General features: G+C 40.2%; 1 protein-coding gene across 6 annotated transcripts in view; it reads left to right on the plus strand.

Annotated features, from left to right (window-relative positions):
* col2a1b (collagen, type II, alpha 1b) overlaps positions 1 to 27,508 on the plus strand; it is a 44,964-nt gene that overhangs the window by 13,305 nt on the left and 4,151 nt on the right. For all 6 annotated transcript variants that reach the window (XM_058791233.1, XM_058791234.1, XM_058791235.1 and 3 more), the window contains 42 exons: positions 1,742 to 1,786; positions 2,390 to 2,443; positions 2,738 to 2,791; positions 3,680 to 3,733; positions 3,945 to 3,998; positions 4,913 to 4,966; positions 5,065 to 5,109; positions 5,650 to 5,703; positions 6,254 to 6,298; positions 6,414 to 6,467; positions 6,847 to 6,945; positions 8,190 to 8,234; positions 8,459 to 8,557; positions 9,635 to 9,688; positions 10,167 to 10,274; positions 10,469 to 10,522; positions 10,972 to 11,070; positions 11,157 to 11,210; positions 11,908 to 12,006; positions 12,384 to 12,437; positions 13,868 to 13,921; positions 14,009 to 14,062; positions 15,255 to 15,308; positions 15,411 to 15,455; positions 15,544 to 15,642; positions 15,822 to 15,929; positions 16,216 to 16,269; positions 17,668 to 17,721; positions 17,802 to 17,855; positions 18,306 to 18,359; positions 19,360 to 19,467; positions 19,558 to 19,611; positions 19,688 to 19,741; positions 20,791 to 20,952; positions 21,575 to 21,682; positions 22,134 to 22,241; positions 24,476 to 24,529; positions 24,671 to 24,778; positions 25,448 to 25,501; positions 25,634 to 25,741; positions 25,843 to 25,896; positions 26,291 to 26,398. In XM_058791233.1, the coding sequence (XP_058647216.1) occupies positions 1,742 to 1,786; positions 2,390 to 2,443; positions 2,738 to 2,791; positions 3,680 to 3,733; positions 3,945 to 3,998; positions 4,913 to 4,966; positions 5,065 to 5,109; positions 5,650 to 5,703; positions 6,254 to 6,298; positions 6,414 to 6,467; positions 6,847 to 6,945; positions 8,190 to 8,234; positions 8,459 to 8,557; positions 9,635 to 9,688; positions 10,167 to 10,274; positions 10,469 to 10,522; positions 10,972 to 11,070; positions 11,157 to 11,210; positions 11,908 to 12,006; positions 12,384 to 12,437; positions 13,868 to 13,921; positions 14,009 to 14,062; positions 15,255 to 15,308; positions 15,411 to 15,455; positions 15,544 to 15,642; positions 15,822 to 15,929; positions 16,216 to 16,269; positions 17,668 to 17,721; positions 17,802 to 17,855; positions 18,306 to 18,359; positions 19,360 to 19,467; positions 19,558 to 19,611; positions 19,688 to 19,741; positions 20,791 to 20,952; positions 21,575 to 21,682; positions 22,134 to 22,241; positions 24,476 to 24,529; positions 24,671 to 24,778; positions 25,448 to 25,501; positions 25,634 to 25,741; positions 25,843 to 25,896; positions 26,291 to 26,398 (2,988 nt within the window). The remainder of the gene's footprint in view (positions 1 to 1,741; positions 1,787 to 2,389; positions 2,444 to 2,737; positions 2,792 to 3,679; positions 3,734 to 3,944; positions 3,999 to 4,912; positions 4,967 to 5,064; positions 5,110 to 5,649; positions 5,704 to 6,253; positions 6,299 to 6,413; positions 6,468 to 6,846; positions 6,946 to 8,189; positions 8,235 to 8,458; positions 8,558 to 9,634; positions 9,689 to 10,166; positions 10,275 to 10,468; positions 10,523 to 10,971; positions 11,071 to 11,156; positions 11,211 to 11,907; positions 12,007 to 12,383; positions 12,438 to 13,867; positions 13,922 to 14,008; positions 14,063 to 15,254; positions 15,309 to 15,410; positions 15,456 to 15,543; positions 15,643 to 15,821; positions 15,930 to 16,215; positions 16,270 to 17,667; positions 17,722 to 17,801; positions 17,856 to 18,305; positions 18,360 to 19,359; positions 19,468 to 19,557; positions 19,612 to 19,687; positions 19,742 to 20,790; positions 20,953 to 21,574; positions 21,683 to 22,133; positions 22,242 to 24,475; positions 24,530 to 24,670; positions 24,779 to 25,447; positions 25,502 to 25,633; positions 25,742 to 25,842; positions 25,897 to 26,290; positions 26,399 to 27,508) is intronic.

Consider the following 27,508-nt stretch of genomic DNA (forward strand, 5'->3'; position numbering starts at 1 on the left):
GATTCACTGTGACAAGACAACCTTATTTTCTATGAGAGCTGATTTTTGGTGACATAAGCAGCAACTTTATGCATATGAGCAGCTCATGTTGGTGATGCAGGTTCAAGTCCAACCTGCAACCACTCTCCCTAGTGATTTCCTGCCTCTATTTCATTATTTATCCAATAATATATTGTGCTCTGGTCAATTTGACCCAAAGAGGATTTTCTTTTGTCTGAAAATTCTAGTTAATCTTATTGCATTGGACTAAAACTTAAAAAAAGGATCATTTTGGTAAGGGTAAAGTTGTGTTTCCCCTTATGTTGTTAAACTGGTGTTTCCGGTCAAAAATGACTGGCTTACAAAAATGCCTTTACATTTTGTGTGATACTGATAATATAGTGGTTTTCTCACTATATTATTACCAAATATTGGATTAAATCTTTTTATTAAGCTATTTCCTTTCAGTTTGCACAGGTTTTGTATTTGTTTTTGCAAGTGATTGGGCATAGGCCTTACTGATCTGAACTTATGAGAACGTGAGTGAACACTGCCAAAATAATCCACTAATAATGCTTTTATCACTCAAATCATAAGGTCAGATTAATAAGAAATACAAACCCTGTGCTAAGTGAAAGTAAACAAGTCCACAAGAAGATTAAATCCAGTATTTTTTAAAAGGCTGGTCTTTTTTGACCAGGAACACCAAATTAGGGGGATTTTCATCACAGCACAAGGGTTAAAAAATCCCACCCATCTGACAGCCAGATAAAACCAGAAAACAAAACTAGTCCCAGTGGTTTCACATGAAGCATGCTAGCAGCTCAATGTATGTTTGGAACTAGAATACTGTTGTCAGGAGCAGGACTGGCTCATTAAAAACAGTCTTCAGCTAATCTAGATGGCTCCCAAAATGTTTTTTTTTTTCTCTCAGCATGCAAACATCTGAAAGTATATTTGTGTGTACTTTGCTGTTTGTCCTGACTGATATAAGGAGATTCCATAAGCGCCACGTTCACGCTGCAGCCTTCAGACGCCCAGTGATGTGATGTACAGAACACAGAGTGTTTTTACTCCCACTGCGTTCACTTATATATCCGTCTCTTTAAACAATAAGAGTCATTCAGGAGCTCGGCCCCATTTCAGTTCGTGCAGACGGAGATTTTTCTGTGGTTTCAGGAGAAGCTATCTAAATATCCCATGTTTTCTTCGGTTGCTGCTCAGAAGTTTTGTTAGTAATGTTAGTAAACATTAGTGCATGCATGACTCAGCTAAGTTTAAAAGTAAAACGTCAAATTTTATTACATATACTCAAATGTAAAGGCATCTCCATAAGAGAAGCTATGGAAAATTCAGACAGGTAATAATCAGACCCATTATGATTATTACCTGTCTGAATCTGGCTGATGGTTTTTTCTCAGATGAATTATTATCCTGCGGTAGATAATCAGTCTTCTGATTGTCACTTTTCTTCATGAAAAAGCTCTGAAACATTTAATTGGTGGTAAGTCACAAGGGTTCAAAGCACTTTAGCTGATTTCCTGCGTGTGAAGGTGGAGTGAGCGTGAGGAATTCTCTGAGTGTTTCTGCTCCAGCGAGTCGCTCTGATGTCCTGAGGGCACCGCTGCCTAACGTTTCCCATCAACACCAAACTCTCAAAAACACATCAGCACAGCTACAACAGCTTCTGCCGCTGTGTCTCCTCACACTGTGTGACTGAACACACTCACTGATTGCTGTTGTTACTCTGTTTGTTCTTCAGGGTCCGATGGGTCCTCGAGGACCGCCAGGCCCCAACGGATCTCCTGTGAGTGGATTTCCTACATAAACACCTCAGCCATGTGACATATGCCATAATGAGTAAAATACAGTCAGTGCGTTTTTATCCTTTGAAAGATGTGCATAAATAGCGTGTGTAAAATGATACTTTGCTTCCCAAAGATAATAATAACATGTCACACACACACACACACACACACACACGCACACACTCTCACACAAACACACACACACACACACACACACACAGGTTAGTACTAGTAACTTTCATCCTCTCTGTGAGCCGTAAGGGCTTTTTTCTCATTCTACCATCATGCAAACAGATCCTTCATTTTATCTCTTTTCATTCTACACACAGAAGATGTTTTATTTTGTTTTAAATGAAATAATTTTTTCTTGTTATTAATTATACTGTTTATATCAAGGGTTACATGAAAACCAAGTGATAATCTTGGAAAAAGTTTGTCTATATACACAGACTCATCCTGTGTTCCAGGCAGAAGCAGCTTTTGCTCCAGCAGTCTAATAATACTTCTTCTCACTGTACACATACTGATCATATAAATATTGTTTCTGGCATGAGATTGAACACACAGTCTGTGATGTGAATTCCGTCTCATTTTTGCTGCAGGGCCCACAAGGATTTCAAGGCAACCCTGGAGAAGCTGGAGAGTCCGGATCAGCCGTACGTATCCAAAAACCTTCCTAAAAGACCTCATTACTGACGATTACAGTCAGCCTCCCGGTGTGCAAATGCCACTTCATTTAGCCAGAATCATTCTAATTGAAATAAGCCTCTAGATCGTGTATGTAGGTCAACAAGGTGCACACGGCTCGCTGGACTCAATTATGTATTTTTGTAATAAACACCACAAAATCAGCACTGAATACACTTCAGCATTGTTCTTACCAAGTGCAGTCTCAGATCATTCACATGTCCCATCTTCCGTAATCTCACAGTTTTGTTTTCTCTCAACAGGGCCCAATGGGTCCTCGTGGCCCCCCGGGTCCCTCAGGAAAACCAGGAGATGATGTAAGTACGCCTCATGATTGACCTGATTACCTGATTTCTTCCTCATAGCGTTCAGGATAAAAGAATGTGTTTGGACATTGGTCAAATCACCCACGGAACACTGTCGCAGGTTACGACTATAGCTCTGTGAGCTTTCTCCTCTCCAAACACGCGCCAAGGTGTTTTTCCCCGTACTGCCGTCTCCAGCTGTTCTTCTCCTCAGACCCATTCCTTCCATTTCTCTTGCCCACATCACACACGATTCACACACATCGTGCTGGAAGATTTCTGCGTATTAAAGTCACTGGTGTCAGTACAGCAGCAAATGCCTTTTACATGAACTTTTAAAAGATAATCAATAATCAGTAATATTATCAATTTAACTGCACTGACACTATTGGATGAGAACAGAATTTGAACTGAATCAGGATATTAGACATTATAAACTTTTTTATTTCAGCTACTTATCAAGGCAATAAAAATAAAAACTGATTCAAAATATTAATATAAATGATAATAGTATCTCAATGATACTAGCATAACATTGAATTGAACTGATCTGTATAACGATTTCTGTAGAGCTGCTTTACAGCTGAAACTGAGTTTTTTCATAATTGATGAATTTGACAACATTGCCGCTGTTATTTTACTTTTTATTACTGAGATGCTACTTTGACACAATCTGTATTGTATAAAGCGCTGTAGAAATAGATCATTGTGAAAAAAATGCATTAAAACGATCAGTTCTCTGGGCGTTTGTTCACGGCCAGCTGCAGCTCTGATGTAGAAGCATGAATGCAAATCTTTCATTTCCTGATGGGTTTGTAGTTACACTTTGATATTTGAGCACAGTAGCGCTGATCAGAGTTTAATTTTAAGCTTTGTGAAATCACTGTGTCTGTCTTGTAGGGGGAAGCAGGCAAACCTGGGAAATCTGGTGAACGTGGACCTTCTGGGCCTCAGGTGAACCGCTTTAAATTAAAACAGCGTTAAAGCGCTTGATCCATGTGAGAAAGCAGCGATGCAGTGACTGCTGCCCGCGGCGCGCAAGCTTTTGCCCAGATGTGAGACGCTGCTGTGGCTGCAGGCCAGAGAAAGAAAGAAGAGACGTCTGAATACTTCCATTCACCTCATACCTCTCTCTCTCTCTCTCTCTCTCTCTCTCTCAACACAGGGAGCTCGTGGATTCCCAGGAACACCAGGTCTACCTGGAATCAAGGGACACAGAGTTAGTGCACTTTTTCATTATGTGATCTTTTTGTGGTCAACCTCTTAAGGCCAGGCACTACAGGTGAATAGGGTAAACATTCTTAACTATAGACCTCCCCTGGTGATTAATCAAAGTACATTAAGAGTACAAGTATTACAAAACTACATTTTCACCAGAATATAGACAGGAATAAAACTGTAAGTTTTGGTGTATGTAAGTGTGTAAAATGGAGGAAAAAAAACAAACAAAAAAAACTCTTTAAAGATATGGATTGGAATTGAAATCTACAGATGCAAATGTATAAAGTGTAATAAAAAAAATAAAAAATCTTAAATGCATATTTTGGATGTTTCCTTTACACTATGAAAGAAGCCATGTTATAAATGCAAAATAGACCAAAATCTGGCCAATGCATGGAAAAGAAATAGGGTCATTCTGTGCCAAAATCCATATAAAATTGTAAGATATCTTTAAAACTTCTACAGTTCTACAGACTTCAGAGAAATAACTTGAAAGGTGCTCTTTCCCCCTTTTTGAACAGTCACCATAGGCACATAATACAACAAAGATTGCTAAAGTCAACAGATTTCACTAATAGACCTACCAATCTCTGTGTGAAAATAACATTATGATGCTGCGGTCTTTCTGAGGTCATTTTTACCCCCCTGTAATTTGGCTCTGAATCTCAGGTTAAAATGAACAGTTTGACCCCTCTACAAAATAGTGGATTGCTCAGTACATATACATCCATGACATTTCATATTTTGGCTTTCCTCACTATACATGTTTATCTTTCTTCAATCAAAAATTTGGACCTCTGGTTGAGTTGACAGGAGTGACCCGATGGTCTCACCTCCCCGCTGTAGTAATTTCATCAATAGCTCTGTGAATGCAGTATCACTGACATGTGTTGGTCTGTGGTGTGTTTGCAGGGTTATCCAGGTCTTGATGGTGCTAAAGGAGAGTCCGGAGCCACTGGGGCTAAAGTATGACTTTCACTAATCACATTTCCATCATTACATGTAAGGGTAGTTCCAGGTTTGACTCTCGGTCCGACCCTTCTCTCTCTGTCTGTGTCTGTCAGGGTGAGGCCGGGTCTTCTGGAGAAAGCGGCGCTCCTGGACCAATGGTAGGTGTTCGTGATCAGCTGCTGCCCTGCTGTTTCTCTTGAATACATTTGTATTCTTAACACATATGCAGCTGCAGTATGTTTTAAACACCTGAGCTGATGTCAGATTCAAACAAACATCAGCACACACACTGTAAACACTTAATTTCTGCTGGCAGCGTGTCAGAGTCAGACCGTCTGACCACGAGCATCTCAAGCTCTCAGACGCTGTTAAACAAACTGCCATGGGCTCACATTCATCAGCATATATGAGACAATAAAGTGAATAAATACGCCATTACAAATATTGCAACCAAATTTCCCTCAAAGGAAAGAGCTTACGCACATGAGATCTCTGAACAACTCAGTTGTTTCTCATAGACAGTAATGAGATCAAACGGAGAGCAAATGGAGAGCGTTTCAATTTCTGTTCAATATGAACTTGATCATTGCTCATCAACTATTGACTCGTTTTTATTTCTCCTGACAAATCTTTTGAGAAAACATCTGAGACACAGTTAATATTCATTAGAAACATGTTTGTGTGTGTTTTTTCTTCAGGGCCCACGTGGTTTACCTGGTGAAAGGGGGCGTCCAGGACCGTCCGGAGCTGCTGTAAGAATCACTCACTTCTTAATTAACCTTCTTTCTTTCTTCTGTAGCACACTGACAAATATTTGATGTTTTATAAATGAATTTCTACATCTGTCTCAGTAGCTAGTAAGTTAGTTTCTGCGTCCTCTTGACATGCTTCTGCATTACCGCACTAGTTTGCTGGTTCTCCTCATGCATCTTATTTTGAGACGTGGGAAGTAAGCAATATGATGTACTTATTTTTGTGCGTTTACATTTCTATCCACTGTAGATAAATGGAACAAAATCAGAATCTGTCACACAAAAACAATATAGCAGCGTATGTTACTATGAGTTGAAATATACAGCATCTACAGTATAAAGTAATTGATTAGATTAGTGTTTCGTCCTCTGTTGTCTGCTACAGACGGTCTCTCTGTGTCTTGCTCTCTTACTCATAGTCACAAATCTATATGCTGTGTCTCTGATAATGATAATAATCTGATAGCTAGTATCTCAAGGTGTAGTGTTGCTTGTGTGTTCTGTGAGGATGTTGATGATCTGAACTGTCTGTGGTGTTGTGTTTGATCAGGGTGCTCGAGGGAATGATGGGTCACCCGGCGCTGCTGGTCCTCCTGTAGGTTTGAGGCTTCGTCTTCTGTTGCAGTAACTCTGCTTGAAAGCTCATTTTATTTGAGGATTGTTCGAGGCGCGGAAGCATTGTATATAACTCATGTTGTTTGTCTTAACAGGGTCCAGTTGGTACGGCTGGCTCTCCCGGTTTCCCAGGATCCCCCGGTTCTAAGGTGTGATGTCTCTTAATTCTGCCTTTCTCTGTCGCAAATCAGACGTTTACACTATTGGTGCATGTCATGTATGTCATAGGTATATACCAATAATAATAACATCTATACAAACAATAATAACAATTCATGAATGTTTTGAGAAACTGTCGTATCTACCATTAAATATCACATCAGACTGGTCATTCAGATTCTAATTTTTCTGCTATTAAAAACAGTAAATTTAGTAATAATCTCAGGTTTATGACCACTTTTTATGACCACATTAATACAGATGAATGTACAACCCAGGCTCTGAAAATGACGTTTGAAAATGTTGCTGATCTTGAGAAGGAATAGTCGTGCCCAAGCAGAATGTCTCGTGTTGTTTTTTCCTTCATAGGGTGAAGCAGGACCTACTGGAGCCAGAGGACCTGAAGGAGCACAAGGACCCCGAGGAGAGTCTGGCGTCCCCGGATCTTCAGGACCTTCTGGAATGTCTGTGAGTAACCACGGAAAAAGATTAATGCGATCGAAAATGACTCAGATGACTATATTCATTGATCACCATCCTCACTGTGCCCTTACACGAGGTCAGAGGTCAGAGGTTACTCCAGAGGTGTCGTAAGTCACTTTGGATAATGGAAACTAAAACATTCTGCTGTTGATATGGACAATGAAATGAAGTTATGCCCTGCAGAGGCAGTATGACTCTGACAAGTGATGAGGCCCAAAACATGACTGAAACTCTTCATGAACGCTATTTCTCTGCAAGAAAGAGCATAGCTGGGTGGGCATTAATGGCATAAATGGAAGTGCTACAGAGGTCAAGATGTGGTTTTCTGGCATAAGCTGGTTTAGCCTGACCAGATGAATAGTGCCCAACTAGACCAACCAAACCAGTGGAAACCATCTTGGTGGGCAGGATTTAAGTTCCTCCAGGAAGTGGACATCACCTTTCCACCAGCTGATGGATTTAATAATAAATATATGAATCAATTAAGAGAACAACTGCACACTCACATAAGCATATTTATTAACAAACATTTCTAAACGTTGGTTAATAAATATGCTTAAGCGAATGTGCAGTTGTTCTCTTAATTGATTCATATTTTTTCCTTCAACTTGCACCTCATAAGGTGTGCGTTTTCCTTGCCTCGCTTGTTCTAATAATAAATATATGTCATTGATGCCACCGCTCAGGATGGACGGCAGTGAAGTGTTTGGGACTGTGTGCTCCAGTCTATGTTTTCATGACGTCATTTTCTCACAACTGATTCGTCACATGACCTTTAAAGCTGAGATAACTGGCTCAAAGGTTCTGAGCAGTGAATGTGGATGTAATGGATAGATCGCTACAGGTATTATACAAAGTCAGAGAATGCATGAAGACTTATTAGAGGCAATCAGCAGAAGATAAGAACAGGAAATCAGATTCAGAAGAAAAGCACACAGCAAACACAACAAGACACAGCGACCCCCAGTGGATGATGGGAGAAAATTGGTTTGGATTTGGTTTGGTTCCTCCTGAAGTCAGCAGTGGTGAAGTGCACTGGTCTTGTCCCGTGGACAGATGAATTGTGTTCCTGAATTGAATAAGTTTTATTTTGACTTGGCAATTCTATGTTTCTGCTGGAGTTTTGCTGAGGAGAGACTTGCAGCAGATGAAACAGAAATATTGCTGTTTAACCTGTTGTAGGATCTGGATCTAGTCTCTCTGACTGTGTGCTCTCGCTCATTCTGCAGGGTAACCCCGGGACTGATGGCCTCCCTGGAGCCAAAGGATCAGTGGTAAGTACACCTGCATTTAAAGAGCTGTAAGACTCTTTGTGACGTATTTGTGATCCACTGTGAATGAGCTGTTCTTCATAGTTCACCTGAGCATCATTCCTGTTTCAAAATTTGTGAGAATCACTTGCGATAATTCAATCCTCTCAAAGCAACACAGTAGATAGTATGAGGATTGGAGTTGTTTGTGAACCTGTTTGCACACGCTCATCTGTGTCATCTCATAGGGTGCTCCTGGTATCGCTGGCGCTCCTGGTTTCCCAGGCCCTCGGGGCCCTCCTGGACCCCAGGGAGCGACTGGACCTCTGGGGCCGAAGGGACAGTCTGTGAGTTTCTGTGTTCATTTCAAATGGTCAGTCTTCAGACAGCCATTCACCTCTGAAAAATAAACCCAGACAGGCCCATCAGGACCTGACACCTGGTTTATTTAGCAATAACGACTGGTTAACTCTACATTACACTGCTTTACACTACTTTACATTACAGTGAGTGTTTGTGTTTTATACTCCGTATGCAAATGACCAAAGTAAACACAAAACAATGCCATCATCAGAGACTCTTATGATAAGTGTATTAAGGCCCGTGCACACCAAGTACAATAATTATGAAGACAACGATAAAGTTCTAAAAATCGTTCTCAATATTAAAGAATAGCAGAGTCCACACCACAGCTATAACGATAAAGGCACAGAGAAACGACAGCGTTTGAATCACTTTCAGAATGATTGTTTCCAGCTGATGAACGATACAAACATTGACATCCAATCAGAATCCATCCTGCTGTAATGAGCTTGAGAATTTAAAGCGGCAGCTTAGAATAAACAGATGATATAATTCGCTGGTGAGGACACTAATATCGTTATCTTTATAGTTATCGTTCTTGGTGTGAACGGGGCTTTAGAGTGTGTAGTTGGAGTTAAACTCTCTGGCTTAGAGATGAGTTCAATGTGATAATGTGAGATATAAATTATTTATCACGTTTTGCCCTGTGCCATAATACACACTTAGATATTTCACAGATCTGTTTTATTTAAACCCACACTGAACCTTTCCAGGGCTGGATGATATGACGATATATATAGTGATGTTAATTGATAGAGATTTTGTTATATCGTTTATAATGCGGATTGATTTTTATTTGATTTATATATTTGTTTTATTGAATTTATTTGTATTATTGTTTGTAATTTACTTTTTTGTTCTTATGTTTGTTAATGACAGTTTTTTTTTTTTAATGTTGAAAAAATAACTATACATCTTTATAGTGAAAAAAGAGACTTCTAATCAAAGACCCTTCAATCCCACCAGAAAACTTCATTCAGAATATCTAATGTCTATTTCTGATAATGCTGATATTAGATGAGATTTACTCATATGTCAGACTATGATGTGTTTGTCTTTAGGGTGATTCGGGTCTCGCAGGGTTCAAGGGTGAGGCTGGTCCTAAAGGAGAAATTGTAAGTTCTGTTCCTTGCATTCACACTAGAAGTTATTCATAGTCATATAACTTCATAAATAAAAACTTCATAATCTGCAGCACTGTATTCTACAAAGTTGAAATACAAGGAGCGAATGCACTGTAAACACTTCTTTCATGAAGAGTGTTTGCTAACATAAAGCAATGTCACAATAAAATAATACTTTTAAGTTTACATGTCTTTTTAACATTTTAAAATGTTACTTTTTTATTCATTTTAACTAAAAGTAACTAACCTATTAATTTTACAGCTGTACAGATGCAAGTGAAAAGTCAGTGTGTAGCATTTAAACCTACTATCAGTGTGTTTTTGTGCTGCATGTGAAGCGTATCTGTCAGAGAATGCAGTGATGGTAGTTCAGCAGCTGGCTAGTGTTTTACGTGAGTTAAATGTGTTGCCTTACAGCTGTCATAGTTAAATGAAAATGAGGGTTTTAAATAAAGGATGGTTTGTTTAGGGCAACGCTGGGCCTCAAGGTACCCCTGGCCCTGCCGGAGAGGAAGGTAAGCGAGGACCCAGAGGAGAGCCCGGCGCTCTTGGACCCCTCGGGCCGCCTGGAGAGAGAGTAAGACACGGCTTCTTCATGTCTGACCTGATCTTGTGTACCTTCTGTACGTGACCCATTCGAGGAAATACAGTTATTCAGCTCTCTCAAGGACTGCCATCGGTTAGATGGGGCTGTTGTAGTTCTTTGAGATGAAGCTTTATACTGTATTGTGTTATAAATTAGATTAAACGAGGATGACATGTTTTCTGCAGGGAGCTCCTGGTAATCGAGGTTTTCCTGGACAAGATGGTCTGGCTGGACCAAAGGTGAGACGCCTCACGTGTTCGAAATGCATAACACACATACAGTCTTTCAGGAAAAATATAAGCATTTTGCTGTTTAGAGATCATGAGTGAACAAGAAATTATGTTAAATAAGTTCTGACAATGTGCCTGGATGAGAAGTAACACTAGCAAATTAGTGATGAAGTAAAGTTTATTTTTTAAGAAAATGCAGTCTGAAGGTCATTTCTGACGATTGACATCAGAGAGTTACAATACAACAATTTTACAGAAATTAACCAGATTTGATGTGTGAAGGTGGCTTTTGTCATCATGCCTGATATTGTTCTTCGGCCATATGCTGCTCCGTGTCCTTCAGTCTCGACTGCACTTTACTACATTGCAAACCAAATTATTAGACATCACGTGGCTATGAAATGCATGTTTTAGCTGATGAATTCAGCATGAATTGAGTTTCTGGCGTTGTGCTGCAGGGTGCTCCGGGCGAGCGGGGAGCTGCGGGAGTGTCGGGACCCAAGGGAGCCGGCGGAGATCCGGGCCGGCCTGGAGAACCGGGTCTGCCTGGTGCAAGGGTAAATCAGGACATCTGTCTGCAGTGTAAACAGTGTAAACAGGTTTGATGCTGATTTTACACACTTGTCATAATTCCATTACGCAGGGTCTGACGGGACGCGCGGGCGATGCTGGTCCACAGGGCAAAGCTGGTCCGTCTGTGAGTAGACGCTGTTGTACACAACTATTATGCTTATATTTTGACTATATTTTTACACACATATTTTGGCTGTGTGCTTAATAGTGAATTTGACCATTACAATTATAATTTCTATTCATAATTTCAGCCAGTCTGCTCTTTAGATATCAGCCTTAGCCATTACAATGTACATGGGAAAAAATAATTGGTGCAGAAACAAATTGCCGTTTGTAAATCTTACAAATAATTACAAAGAAGTGGCACATATCATTTTGAATTAAACATTAAACTTCGAAGCAGAAAGACTGAAATAGTCTTTTCTTCTAAATGTGTACTCCAGTAATCTTTGTTTTATTCACAGCTTGGAAAAGTATCATAGTGAAATGGAAAAACATGTTCTGTGTGAACCAGCCCTTAATCTGTTAAAAGCATAAAGTCTATTGGTTCCACACCAACAGACAGCCTTGAAGAGTCTCTGTGTGTCAGCAATGCACTCAAATACAATGCACTGATACAAAAGAGTGAATGCAGTGTCCTGATTCTGTTTAAAATCTCAGACCATGCTGCTTCTTATACATATCATAGAGGGTCCTTGACTTCCTGCTTCCTGTCATGTGATCTCTCACGAAAAGATTCACAGTTAAAGACTAACACACACGTGTTTAAGAGCTGTAGTGGTATGTTTGTACCCTGAGTAACTGCAGTGCTCTGGGTGTAGGGTGCTGCTGGTGAAGACGGCCGGCCGGGGCCCCCGGGCCCTCAGGGTGCTCGCGGTCAGCCGGGAGTCATGGGATTCCCTGGACCCAAGGGTGGCAATGTAAGACATAAAACTCTTGTCCATACATGTCTGTTTGTGTCACAGCAACCTGAATGTCAAGTCAAGTCAAGTCACCTTTATTTATATAGCGCTTTTAACAATACAGATTGTGTGAAAGCACTTAACAGTATCAAATTGGAGGATAGAGTGTCAGTAATGTATAATGATAAGATTAAACACTCAATTTTCAGTTAAAGGCATTTCATTATTGAATTCAGAGATGTCATTGTCTAGCTCAGTTTAGTGAATGTGTACATCACTGTTCTTTTTTGTTATTAATTGTGTTATTATGTAAACACTTTTTCAAGTATTATTGCTCTGCATTTTAATGGCTGTTTCACATAGCCATCACTGAAGGCATCTTCCTCTCGCTGCAGGGTGAGGCTGGGAAGCCCGGAGAGAAGGGCCTCGCTGGAGCTCCTGGTTTGCGTGTAAGTTGCTCCACGATCCTCAACACATCTACACTGCCAAACGAAGCAGCAAGGGAGCAGCTTGACTGATCTTCAGAGCGACTGAACTCTGGGCAGGATTGCTGGTGCTTGTCATTAGCGATGCCGAGCTCTCTTGGCAGGCTTTCTTGGCAATTTCTTTCTTCCAGCGCTAAAACGGTGGCTTGTTTTAAAGAAAACCAGACATTTGATCTTGTGTATTTGAGTCGACTTTATGATTTTTCTAAACATGCATTTGGGTAAATGGTAATTTACTAAGAAATTATAAAGAATTATAAAGAAAACATGCTGTTTCCAAAACTAGTGATTGGCTTTTATTTCAAGCACAGCGGACCATGTACAGTATAATTCTTACTTGAACGATTCTTTACATAACTACAAAGCAGTTGTTTGCCGGTGAAGGTCATCAGGGATGTAATTTGTTAATGTGTCAAAGTTTCTGTGTCACAGTGCATCAGGTTTCTGAAACATATTCAAGAGTTTAGTTTGAGGACTGAGCGAGCTCTTGTGTGTCAAACAGACGCTGAGTGTCTTTATGTGTTGCACACTGCTCTGGTGTTCTCCTAGCATTCATTTTAAAAGACTTTTATTGGCCTTTTTGCATAAAATAAAAATGTGGTTTCTTTGTGGCTTCAGTTGCGGATGGATAGAGCAGATACTGGTACTGATACTGGTCCACAACTGATCATTTCACAAAGCCATTTGATAGATAAACATCCAAAGCAATGGAGAAACACTTCCAGTTAGCTATAAGAGTTCAACACACTGCATGATGACCTGGAGAACTGAAAACACAGACCCTTGGCATTTTGACGCTTGATTCGGCTCAGATGTGTTGAGCATTATTATCCTGGAGTCTGGGATTCATGTTTGAACCATGTCTTGTGAAAGGACGGCTCTTGCTTGGCTTTGGATAAAAGTTAGAGGCAGTTTTTGACTGGTGAATGATTATCTCTTGTGAAGTAGAAAACTCTGTTTTTTGGAAATATGCAATGTTTGACAGTACTTTGTATGACATTTTTTGATCTGGACAGGAGGCAGAAAACCACATTAGGGCGTGCTAAATAATCAGAGCCTCGACATAATTGACCTGCAGCACTACAAGGACACACCTGCATCACTATTTCTGAAGAAATGCTGCCACAATAGTAAATATAAGAGGCTAATCATGCAGTGAGAGGCTGAGGCAAACCTCAGTGTTTTTCTCCAGAAGGTTTGCGGTGTTTTTCTAGTCGTCTGCTGTCTGTCTGATGCTGAGATTAGGCTGACATTATAATATGTAGACAACAAGCAGTGACACTAAGGCTCTTCTGAAGAAACAGTCGTCTCTGACACACACACAAGCACCTTTCACACCTCAGCTTCAGTTCTTATACAACACTGATGGAGTGACCGATGTCTGTGCTCTGCAGGGTCTTCCAGGGAAAGATGGTGAGACGGGCGCTGCCGGACCCCCTGGACCTGCTGTGAGTGTCATCTGCACATGCGCATGTTCACATTACAAGTTTATGAGTGAGAGTCTGATGATGATGATGATGATGGGATGTTGACAGGGTCCTGCAGGAGAAAGAGGAGAGCAGGGTCAGCCCGGACCCTCCGGATTCCAGGTGAGTTGCCATGCTAGTCTTATTCAAGTCAAGAAGAGTGTTTAACATCACTCAATCAGCCTAATTACATTATTTCTTTTCTGTGGGTTAAATCAGGTAAAAATAGCTCTGTAAGCTAACAGTTGCAGGTTGCCTCTTTTTACAGTGCAGAGTGTTTCAATCATGTCTTTGTATATTCACTGTCGTGACTTGTTACTTAACAGTTAACATTAACAATTCCAGCAGCAGCAATATGATGAGAGATATGTATTTACAAAAATCATTCTGTAGGGAAAGATAATTATTCCCATCCATCTGGATGACTGTAGACATCGATCTGTGTATTCCTGTTGAACATAGATGGTTTTAATGCTTTGCTTCAGTTTGAATCTCAGTATGATCTTGTTCTTGACAGCAAACCCATTGTGAGAAGATTCAAGATCTATACATTTAACAGTTTATTTAGTTTAATTATCATGAATGAAGAAATGTAAACAATATTAAATATAAAGTAGTAATTAATCTTCAATCCATTTCAGATGTAAATAGTTTCTCAGATGGTCATGAGATCATTTCAGGATTTACAGGCATTGATCAGTGATTTATTACTGAAGTCATTTTCTTCCACAAACCTGAGGAAGATTCCCAGCTGAATTTCTTCGTTCTACAGTTAATAGCGGACCATATTTTATAATGGATGAGCCAACAAATGATCTTTTACAGACATCATTTTTGTACAGATGTATCTGTGATGCATCTTGACCAGGACACTTCTGGAAAAAAAGAGATTTTTAATATCAGAAAGTTTATATCCTGGATAGATATGGACAATGAATAAAAAATCATCATGTACAATATGTGCCATCCCAGCAGGGCATTAGTTCAGATCATGTCTTACCTGTAACTTGATACCTGTAACAGTATTATTATATGACATAATGAACTAATGAGTGACACGATTAACTGCTACTGCGAGTTTTTTCTGAAGGAACTATCACTGAGGCTTCTGTTTGTTTCAGAGAATCATACAGATCCTGGAATAATACCAAGATTAATAGAGGTTACAATGAACATCCTTTACATGGATCTGAAGCTCTAAAGCTAGTTGTGCTACTTGAAGATTTATTTATCAAAAAAATAATGAACAGTTTAGTTTAACACCATGTTTGCATGTCATAGTGTTGTGAACAAAGCATTTCTTTGTTGTTTGTAGGGTCTCCCTGGACCCCCGGGCCCCCCTGGTGAAGGTGGTAAACCTGGCGATCAGGTGAGAGCTCCTGAAGAAGCAGAGGAAACCTTGCTTTACATGTCATTGTGCTGGCTGCACACAGATGTGTAATAAACCTTGTGTCTGTCTTTGCTCACTCAGGGTGTTCCAGGAGAGGCTGGGGCCGCAGGGGCCACCGGACCACGCGTGAGTCTCAACCTGATGCTCTCTCTTCGGTTTGTGAGTGCTTAGTATTCTCATGTGTGTTAAAGTTCCCTGCGCCCTTCCTCCTCAGGGTGAGCGGGGTTTCCCAGGAGAGAGAGGAGGAGTGGGGCCCCAGGGCCTCCAGGGGCCTCGAGGTCTTCCAGGAACTCCAGGAACTGATGGGCCCAAGGTGAGCAGATCAGTCAGTCCACTACAGAAATACAGCAGTAGAGATAAATGTACCGTACTTAGGTACCGTACCATACTCAAATCCTGACTCACTCGTGTGTTTTATGATAACACATGCTACAGCCTTCACTTCATTAAAGCATGCGGGTTAAATGTGCTGAAGCCTGTATTGATCCGTAGGGTGGCGTCGGCCCGGCGGGAGCTCCTGGTGCTCAGGGGCCTCCGGGACTGCAGGGGATGCCTGGAGAGAGAGGCACGTCCGGCATTCCTGGACCAAAGGGGGACAGAGTAAGTGAGATTTATTCAGATCCACCCTCTGTGAGACTAGGCCTGTGTCTTTTTGAAATGAAGAGAAACTTATGTTTATAAAACTCTGTTGATCCGTTACCTACTGCTTCATTATGTAATATTCATCAACGCTCCAGCTGCTTTGTTTAGAAAATGTTATAAAATAACATGTTAGAAAAGCACTAGTAAAGCACTATTGTCCATTTACTGCTGTGTGTGCAAACATTAGCGATACAGGTACTGTAATGGATATAAATCATAAGATTTAACTGTCTGTGTATTGCAGGGTGACAACGGTGAGAAAGGACCTGAAGGAGCTCCTGGGAAAGACGGCGCAAGAGTAAGAAGATTGAACATCTTGGGCCAGATTTACTAAACAGGGCAAATTAGCATTAGAGCGCAGTTCCATAAAAGTGTCGATGGGAGGGAAAATTCTGCGGGTGATTTACTGACAATGCACACATTAAAGAACACAAATGCAGCAGATCATTTCCATAATGACCAGCGCAATCTACTGAGAGCAGCGCAAATTACCTCCTGCATAAGACATGCTTTTTTGGGTGTTATATAATGGCGGAAATACGCAATTAACTAAGTAATTTAATGAGTGTAAACGTAAGTAAATCGCATTGCTTGATTCATTTTAATACTCTCCTCCCATAAATTTTGCATCTGAAAGGGAAACTCCTACAAATGCATATTCAATAAGGTCAGGCCCAAAAATAACTGTGTCCTCGCCTTTTCAGCGCTAATTCTTCACTGCGCGTCTTTAGTAAATCCTGACAGTACTATTTTAATGGCAAAACACGGTTTGTGCTGGTGCAAGCTGTTAGTAAAACTGGCCCATTGTTTTTTCCTCTAATATTTTCAATATTTACTTTGGTTTTTACATGTATGGTTGAGCTGGTGATGAAGCATGTGTTGCTCTCAAAGCTGCCTCTCAAACTAGCGCTGAACAGTGAAATACACATCTGATTTGGTTTACAAATGGCCATAAGAAGAAATATGATGAAGCCAGACTTCTTGTGCAGTCTTCGAGCCACCACTGGTCTACATGATATAACTAAACACTTGAACCAAACGAATCCTGAATAGCATGTGCGTGTTGTAGTGTGTTAATTGTACACAAAGGACATGCTGCATGAATATGCCAGCATGAGTTCTGTTCTGGATGAATGCGTGGGTGAATTCATATGTGACCCTGGAGCACAAAAGCAGTCATAAGCAGCACAGGTATATTTGTAGCAATAGCCAACAATTCATTGTATGGGTCAAAATTATACATTTTTCTTTTATGCCAAAATTCATTAGGATATTAAGTAAAGATCATGTTCCATAAAGATATTTTGTAAATTTCCTACCATTAATATATCAAAACTTAATTTTTGATTAGTAATATGCATTGCTAAGATCTTCATTTAGACAACTTTAAATGTGATTTTCTCAATATTTTGATATTTTTGCACCCTCATATTCCAGATTTTCAAATAGTTGTATCTCAGCCAAATATTGTCCTATCCTAACAAACCATACATCAATGGAAAGCTTAATTATTCAGCTTTATGACAGCTTTTAATTGACCCTTATGACAGGTTTTGTGGTCCAGGGTCACATATGTGTTTGTGTGTGTCATTTCAGTAGCAGAGTCTTGTAGGGATGTTAATGAGATCCTTTTTTAATCATACTACTGAAGTTTATGAACAGGAGTGCATGAGGAAGCTGCTTTGTGTCTTTGCAGGGTTTAACGGGTCCAATCGGTCCTCCTGGTCCTGGCGGACCCAACGGTGAAAAGGTACTAAAGTTATCAGTTTATTATCAGTTTGTTAACATGTTAAATGTCTAATATTAATCTTTACCCTGCACATTCCTCAGGGAGAATCTGGACCTGCAGGACCATCTGGAGCTGCTGGTACTCGCGGTGTTCCTGTGAGTCTCTCATAAATGATATCAGTGTTCAAAGACCTGTGTTCAGAATAGTGGCATTTATCTACTTTCCATACTTTCCACATTGAAGTCAATATATTTTGCAACTTGCGTATGTAACTCAATGCATGCAGTGATCTTCTGTTGCTCAAACTTTATACCGACCTTTGAATTTACATACGGAGAAGTTTTATCCGTCATACAGTTTTGTCATTCTGTATCTCACTTACGGTAATACACCAGACATGATATGACACACCAGATCTCTGGATAATTTGGATATATGTTTTTATATGCTTTATACATATGCGCTTCTTAGAAATTAATGTGACATGAGCAACCTTCATAATCTAAAATGCTGTTTTATTTGATGGCATGGCATCATTATTGTACATAAAGTATAAAAATGTACTAGTATGATATCATAAAACTGGGGCTTTATGTTTTTGACAGGGTGACAGAGGAGAGACTGGACCTCCTGGTTCTGCAGGTTTTGCTGGTCCTCCTGTAAGTACAGCAGTGGCAATCACTGCACCTCGCCTTCACTCTTTCTTTATTTCTGCCTAACAGTAAAATCTCTTATGCTCTCATACGTCAAGCTCACACAATCTGACCATCAGACTACTGGAATTGAATTGCTGTTTTTAATATTATAGCAGTGCACAAATGAAACCCACAAATAAAAAAGGCTTTGGCCTAGAGACTACCCAGCTAATGGTGATACCAGTCATCTAAGTGTTTGTGCAAATAAATTTTATTTTTGCAGAAAATAAAATAAAGAGGCAAAAAAGATGGAAAGATGGTGCAAATGGCTAAAAGTCAATGCGTATAATTCCTTGAACTCATTTATTTATTAAAGCAAGAACTGAGATCTCAGTGATCAGTAAAAGAGAAGGTAGATGAGTTTGCTGTCTAATCATAAATGATGTAATGACATCTCAGCTCATTACCCAGAACAACATGCGAAACAGTTTATACAGTTTGTTTTCTGCCTCTGCACTTTGTTTGGCTGCAGCACGTCATATTACACGTTTAAAACTGTTCCTGTGACTGCACCAGCATTGACAGAGATACACTACAGCTTTATAACATCAACTCAGATTTGGGACGACTATGTTTGCACAGTCAAAGTCCCTCTAAAGCAGGGGTGACCAGACTCGATCCTGGAGAGCATCTTCAGTGGTGAAGTTGATTCAGGAGCTGGAGCTGTGGGAATGGTTGCCAATTCAGTTGTTTTTAAATCATCACTGTGAACTTATTTTGGGACATATTTAAGGAAATGCAGCGGAGGAAGAAGCAAAAAGGAGTTTCATTAAAATTCAAAATCAAGAACTAAATGCAGTCATGAATGCATCAAACCTGAAATGAATAGATTTAACATGATATTAAGGATAGATGAACTGCCTTTGCATGTTGATTAATGACATAAAAAGGTGTGAGTGTTGGAGCACTGACAGCACAAACATTGATTAGCTGATTGTTATTTGATTTGATCTGGATATGTTAGGGTGCAGATGGACAGCCTGGCACTAAGGGAGAACAGGGTGAAGGTGGACAGAAGGGTGATGCTGGTGCACCGGGCCCTCAGGGGCCTTCTGGAGCTCCAGGTCCTCAGGTAAAATGAGCAAAATGATTTTGCTTTCCCGTCTCAAGACAACATTTGCCCTGTATTTCTTCACATTGTATATTCCTGGTTTGGTTATAGGGACCAACTGGTGTGTCTGGACCAAAAGGGGCTCGCGGTGCTCAAGGACCTCCTGTAAGTACTAACAAGAGACTATCCTTTGTAAATGTAGATCATGAAACTCAATTTTAATTTTTTATTAATTTTATAGGGTGCCACAGGTTTCCCTGGAGCTGCTGGTAGAGTCGGACCTCCTGGTCCCAATGTAAGTAAAGCAATGGACCTGTTCACTATGACAAAGACCTCAAGGGGTCATGAACTGAGAAAACAAAATTCTCTTGATCTTTTGACAGCTAAACTAAACCACACTCTAAACCTACCCGTCACAGACCCAGCGATTATAATCTAACTGTGACATTTATGGTCTTTGAAACATGGCAATTTGGCTTAACAAAACTTCTTAGAAACCTAGCCGGTTCAACTCAAGTACTGCTAGATTTAAGGCTGAACTAAATCACACCCTAAACTTAACCATCACAGACTCCGTGACTATAAATCTAACTTTCACTTTTAGGCCCAATGCTTAGACAAACCCAGCTCCTAGACCTGAGATAATCTCACACAATGTGGTATAGTCTAACAGGCGTAGGCCCGTGCACGCATCCTCAGTCTCCCTACTCCAAACCTTCCTAGACGGGTGCTAGGTCTGGGGGAGCTGTTGTAATTTTTCAACCTGGTCATTGTACTATAAAAAAACATCCTGTAAGTTTCAGAAATCAAAACTTTCTCATAAGTCTAAAAACAGCTTATATTGAAGCCAGTCTGCCAAAACAACAGCTTGTGGAATGTTCTACTCTGATGTAATAGTGTGGATAAGCACCGCCTCCGTGGAAGAAGATCAACACCTGCTTCTACATCGCTGCCTGTTTAGCCCCGCCCACAGAGTATACATCTCTGCCTGTTTAGCCCAGGGTAGAAAATAGCCTGTTACTTCTAAATTATGTTTTTTGATGTAAAAATCTTGATGACATTATAAGTGGACCTCAGAGAACAGTACAAAATAAAAAACAATGGCAGTTCATGACCCCTTTAAGGAATAACTGCTCAGTATACAAATGTACATCATTAATGCAGTGTGAAACATTTGATTAATGTAATGTGTGCATCAGCCCAAATTACTAATGGTCAGCTGAAGCCTCTAGGTGCATAAATAGCCAACCTATTTCCTGTAGACAGATGTCCTTTCACATGCTCTGTCCTCCACACTTCAGTCTTTCATTCATGTTAATGTGCATTGGTTCACGTCATTCTCAGGGTAACCCGGGTCCGGCTGGTCCTGCTGGTCCTCCTGGTAAAGACGGTCCTAAGGGTGTGCGCGGTGACGGTGGTCCTCCTGGAAGACCCGGGGACGCTGGCTTGCGTGGGCCGGCTGGGACTCCTGGAGAGAAGGGAGATCCTGGAGAAGATGGGCCTCATGTACGTAGTTTTACTGGCTGTCATTTAGCACGGCTGGTCATCAGTGTGAACATACAGCATTTACAGCTCAACACATAGTAAAGATAGCAACACTCTGAGCGTTTCCTAGAGATTTTAATTGCAAAGTCCAGACTCATTTTGTGACAAGTGTCTTATATGTGACCCTGAACCACAAAACCATAAGGGTCAGTTTTATAAAATAGAGATTTATAATCTGAATAAATAAGCTTTCCATTGATGTATGGTTTGTTAGGATAGGACTATATTTGGCCGAGATACAACTATTTTAAAATCTGAGGGTGCAAAAAAATCTAAATATTGAGAAAGTTGCCTTTAAAGTTGTCCAAATGAAGTTCTTAGCAATGCATATTACTAATTAAAAATGAAGTTTTGATATATTTATGGTAGGAAATTTACAAAATATCTTCATGGAACATGATCTTAATATCCTAATGATTTTTGGCATAAAAGAAAAATTTAGAATTTTGAGCCATACAATTGTTGGCTATTGCTACAAATATACCTGTGCTGCTTATGACTGCTTTTGTGCTCCAGGGTCACATATTATAAAGTATTTTTAGGTTCTATTCTCACTGTGGCTTTCACTTCTGTGCTCTTCCAGGGTCCGGATGGGCCTGCAGGTCCTCAGGGTCTGGCTGGGCAGCGTGGTATTGTTGGTCTTCCTGGACAGCGTGGTGAAAGAGGTTTCCCCGGCCTGCCTGGACCCTCTGTGAGTCTCCAACGTCCCAGATAAACACACTGACATTTAGGATAGTAATGATGACAGTGACAGGAGAGAGAGAAACTGTTTCAGTCATAAGCTTTTTATCAGATTTTCCTTTAAGGTGAACTTTATGTAGTTATACTTTGTCAGCTTTTCAGTTTCCAGTGAATGTGACAAACAGACAAAAGCATGAGAATGTTTTTCCATGTTTGATGATCCCTTGCCAGTGAAACACTTTGATGTTAATGCATTATTAAAAAAATTAAGCAGATTTCACAGTGTCACCAAAAATCACAACAGCATGACTGAAAATCAAAAGTCATGTCATTTAATATGGGATTTATCATTTCTCAAATTGCACTTACAGTTAAGAAATAGCAAAAAACAAAGAGTTTTATACAGGCAAGTGCAGATCTAATACAGGTGGATGACATTCATCTAATGATCCCCATCACAGGGTGAGCCTGGTAAACAAGGAGCTCCTGGAGGACCTGGAGACCGTGGACCCCCTGGACCTGTTGGACCGCCCGGTCTGACCGGACCTGCTGGGGAACCTGGGAGAGAGGTACGTCACAACCAGCCACGGTCCTGGAGATTTACTTCAGCACAACACATACTATCAACCAGCGCTCAAACCGAGGAAAACATGCAAACTGCATAGTTCAGGTTGCACCTAAATGATGTTTCATTCATTACATTCTGCTCAAAACCAAACGGGAGAGTTTTGCACATTTTATGTGCTTGATGTTACTTGCATTATATAACTCACTTTGAAATAAAAGCCACAGCACGTGATAATAAGATGCGACTTTAGTCTATTGCTATAAGCCAGAGGTTCTCAATCCTGGTCCTGGAGTCCCCAGCGCTGCACAGTTTATATGTCTCCTCAATCAAACACACCTCAATCTAATTATCAGCTCATTAGTAAAGGCTCCAAGACATCAAATGGTTGTGTCAAATAAAAGAGACATCGCAACTGTGCAGTTTCAGGGCTCCAGTGCTGTGGAGACAATATTTGACAGAGAAAGTAGTACTTGCTCACACAAGTCATCGAGTGGCGATGACAGCCAGCAGACTTCAGTGTGCAGAAGCAGCTGTTTGTAAAGTGCTCCCAATCCGATCCCAAAACTGGTATTTAGAGCCTGTGCTTTGATCAGGACATGCTGAAAACCATTTGGCATGTTCCTGTCTAGGCTTGTCTATGTATTGTACAGTGGATCCACATTTCTGTCAGAGCTTCATCTATAACCCTCACAACTGAGAGAGCTGTATCAGTGATTTTGTACCATCATCGCATTTCACCAGTTTATAATGTACTCTATGATTAAATATGTTCAGTTTATTGAAAACTGCCCATTTTGTCCTGCACTTCAGAATGTAATTGTTAAAGCCTCTCTTCAGTCCAGCGTTTTATTGCCAGTAGCTACTAATCATGTCTTTGCTCCCTGCCTTATGGACAGTGCTAATCTGGAAATTTACAGGATTTTTGCATCCTCACCAAAATTTTTTATTTTTTTCAGATATTTATAGGTTCATTGCTTTGCTTTTCTGACATTCCTCATTCCCAAATTCCCAGTTCCCCCATCTAACCAGAGATTAATCTTTCTATAGGTTTCTGACACCAATTCAAACAATGGAGGTTGAATATTTAGGTTTAAATATGAAGGTTTAAATAGGTTTACATATTTCTAATAAATATGTATTGTGTGGGTTCAGCAGCAGTCATAGAGGTTTGAAATGGTTTGAATTATGAAGGTAATTAAATGAGGACAGAATTGATATTTTTTGTATCAACTGTCCTAAAGTAATGAATGGCTGAAGCATGAAAGTAAGTGTTTACTACTTAAGGCAGTGGTGTTCACTCCTGTTCATGGAGATCTGCCATCCAAAAGTTCACCTCCAGCCCAAATCAAACACACCTGAAACAGCTCATCAGGATCTTCAGGAGAACTTGATCATTACAGAGAGGTGTGTTGGAGCAGACTGGAAGTGAACTGCAGGACTCTAGGAGCAGAAGCCCATCCTGACACTGATAAGATGAGCTCTGCTCTCTCACCTTTATACTCTTCACAGGATGGATTGGCGTGAACCAGCTATCCTTATAAAAGGGGAAGCATAATGCCTGTTAGAATTGACTGTTTGCCAGATTTAGCAAACAAACAGTGAAGCAAACTGTAAAATGAACATTAACAGAATAGTCTAAACCGCCACAAGCTACAGTATATCTCTATGACCAATTCCTGGTGGAGAGGAGAGGAGCCAAACCAAATGTAGATACCAAGAAGTGTTAACCATGTTAACAAAGTGTTAAGCGTTAACATGGTTAGGGTGCAAATGGCCATTTGGATGACAGAGAGTAATGAACAATTGAACATTTCGTATGGACTTGCTGTATGGACACACGTATGGACACACGTATTGGTTAAGCAATGTGATCTTATTTTGTAAATCTAAAAAAAAGAAGAAAAAAAAACACACGCTCTATACCTAATTTTTAGAAAACGCAAGGCCATTTTTTTCCAGAAGCTTGTACCATTAATCTAGGTGAACAAGCTCAGGGTTACGGGACTGGTTTTGAACTGATAAAATCAAACCAATATAAACCAGCTGTACCGTTTTCCAACAAACGTGAAAACTAATAATCAAATTTGTTAAAAAACAATAGGAGAAATGGAGATTAGATGCTTTCCTTGTACACAGTTGCTTGTTGTCTCGAAACTGACATTAATCAATACATGCATACATGCTGTACATATATAAAGCACTCACAGCGAGTTTAATATTTGAATTTTTTTGCAGGGCAATCCCGGATCTGATGGTCCTCCTGGCCGAGACGGTTCCGCAGGAATAAAGGTGGGCATCAAAGAGGATTGTGTTTATCCATCTGCTTTCTCATTATAAGGCCTCCACAGACATGCTTTCATTAAGCTGTTATCATTTTTGTATGATCTGAGCTATGCTTGCTGACTCTCTGCATCATTATGTTCTGTTCAGGGTGACCGAGGAGACACTGGACCCACGGGTGCTCCTGGTGCTCCGGGTGGCACTGGTGCTCCCGGTCCGGTCGGACCCACCGGCAAACAGGGAGACCGAGGAGAGGCCGTAAGTACAGATTCCTAGAGATCTGAAGAGCACTGAAGAAATGACCAAACATTAGTTATTAGTCTGTAACATTGTGTAAGGAAAATGGTTATTTATTATTCATGTTATTGAAGGGTATTATTTAAAGGATATTTTTTATTTATTTTTTTTAACCATAAATGGTCTCAGTTTGAAATTAATGAAAGCTATTTAAATAAATAAATAAAATACATTTGATTAAACCAGTTAACGGGTTGGAAAATTTGTCAACTAAATTGACTATATCAGTGATTTTGTGACATTGTACTAGTTTAATGATTGACTTAAGAAAGTCTATTCGGTATCAATACTCATGTCATTTTTCTCAACAGGATGGAATGCGTATGAGTGATTTTAATTCACTACAAATGCTATAAAAATGTCAATCAAACCTGTTGAGACATTCCAAGCTTTTTTAGTTGAATTTCCCTTAAAATGTGTTGCATCTGGAAAGTGGTATAGCTGGACGGGATTATGTCTCAAAGCTGCCATTAATACATAGTAAAAGCATGGAAAGCATAGGCCTGTCCAAAAATACACTGGAAATGACAAGACAGGAAAAAAGGATTTCTGATTTATAATAGATGATTTTAAGCCAAAAGATTACATTTTATATAGAACACACTTGACACTCATTACTTTTAACTGTAGGGACCCCAAGGACCTGCTGGAGCTTCGGGGCCTGCTGGAGCTCGGGGAATGCCTGTGAGTGCTTTTCTTGCCATACAGGAATCGATTCTGCTTTCAATGGTCAATGTGTGAATTTATGCACAAAAAATTGACTGTAGACTGAGAGAGTTAATGTAGAGTTGCAATGCTCATGTCCATTAATCACAGGGCCCACAAGGCCCGCGCGGAGATAAGGGAGAGTCTGGCGATTCAGGTGAGAGAGGACAGAAAGGACACAGAGGATTCACCGGTCTTCAGGGTCTGCCTGGGCCTCCTGTAAGTTGCTGTTTCTTTGTGACATATTCAGCTAAAGCATTATATATGCATAAACTGAGGTAAGATGTGATAACACAAAAACACCTGTCCTCCATACACAGGGCCAACCTGGTGACCAAGGAGCTTCTGGACCTTCTGGACCCGGTGGAGCAAGAGTATGTAGCCAGGAGCATTATTACTGCATCTGTATTTGCCAAGGTGTCAAACCCTGCTGCGTTCAGCTCCAACCTTAATCAAACACAAGGGGCCTCATTTATAAAATCTGATCTTACAGTGTGTGTACACAAAAACCAACAACAACGTTCGTCTTTGACATGTGGCACATCAGGGTTTAGGCAGATGTTCACACTTTTCCTTGTGGGTTTGTAGAATGGCTTCTATGCAAAATTTTATAAATGAGGCCCAAAAAACAGCTTGAAAGCCACAGGCAAGTGTGTTGGAGCAGGTTGGAACTAAACTCTGGAGGCCCTACAGGAGCAGGATTCGACACCCTTGGATCATGCAAACAGGTGATGTTGTGCTGAGACTCAGACTTCTCACTCTTTCCAGGGACCCCCAGGCCCTGTTGGTCCAGCTGGAAAAGATGGTGCAAATGGTTTGCCTGGACCCATCGGACCCCCTGGACCTCGCGGTCGCTCTGGAGAGACTGGGCCATCCGTGAGTAGCAAGACTAAACTTATACAGCGGTATCGCCAACGATTCACATTTTCTATGTCCCCCTAGTTCAACACACCTAAATCAACTCATCAGCCAGTTAATAGAGGCTCTGCGGCCTGAAATGAGCGTGTCAGATGGAGACATTCAAAATGTGTACTGTTGGGGGTAGAGGTCGACCGATAGTGGATTTTGCCGATACCGATAGCTTGATTGTACCACACTGATATGGATTAATCAACCGATAGTTTTTAAAATGGATAATGAATGAAAACTAAAATAGTGCTTTACTATTTAAAAATAAATAAATAATTTATTTTTGTAAATGAATAAAAGAAAATTATATTAATTATTATATTGATCATTAAAGTTAGTTCATAGTTTATTAACTAATGTTAACAGAAGAAATTTAAAAATGTATTAGTAATAGTAAATGTTGAAATTAGCAAACTCTGTCAAGGAACAATACTTCTACAGCTTTCATTAATCTTAATATTACAAATGGACTCTTATTGTAAAGTGTTACCATTTCATTTCAACAGTCATGCTTAAAGATGGACATCCTTAAATATCTACACAAAGGCCATAGCATTGAAATGACACATTATTTGCTTCTATTTTAGAACACTTGATGACACCGGGCAAAAGCGCAGCGCTGCGTCTAGGACGACAGGTGTTACACAAACCGGATGCATCGCATTCAGTTCAAGCAGCGGTCTAAAACAGTTGATTTAATCACCAAACGGACATAAGTTTACTTCAAGAATGAACCATGTGGCATAGATGAGTTTGAAGTTCAGTGTTTAAAAAAACGGAGCAAACGGAAAGAGAAAGCGCAAATTATATTATAGTTCTCTGTATTGGAGCCACAGAAAGAAACGTTTCACTGAAAAATGCACAATACACAATTGTACAGCCTAGGTTAAAGTCATTATGTACATTAACAATGATTTGGGACAAATATAATTTAATTTAATGGGAATCCATGTGAATGGCGCTCTGTGGCACAGCAGGATTTTCTGTCAGCTGCATTTAAATAAGTGTCTGAAGTTTCCTGCTCTGTTCAGTGCAGCGCAGCATCACGTGTCAAAACAAACAGCACGAGGTGTCGGT

The sequence above is a fragment of the Onychostoma macrolepis genome, chromosome 11 (genome assembly GCF_012432095.1).
Source record: "Onychostoma macrolepis isolate SWU-2019 chromosome 11, ASM1243209v1, whole genome shotgun sequence".
NCBI lineage: Eukaryota > Metazoa > Chordata > Actinopteri > Cypriniformes > Cyprinidae > Onychostoma > Onychostoma macrolepis.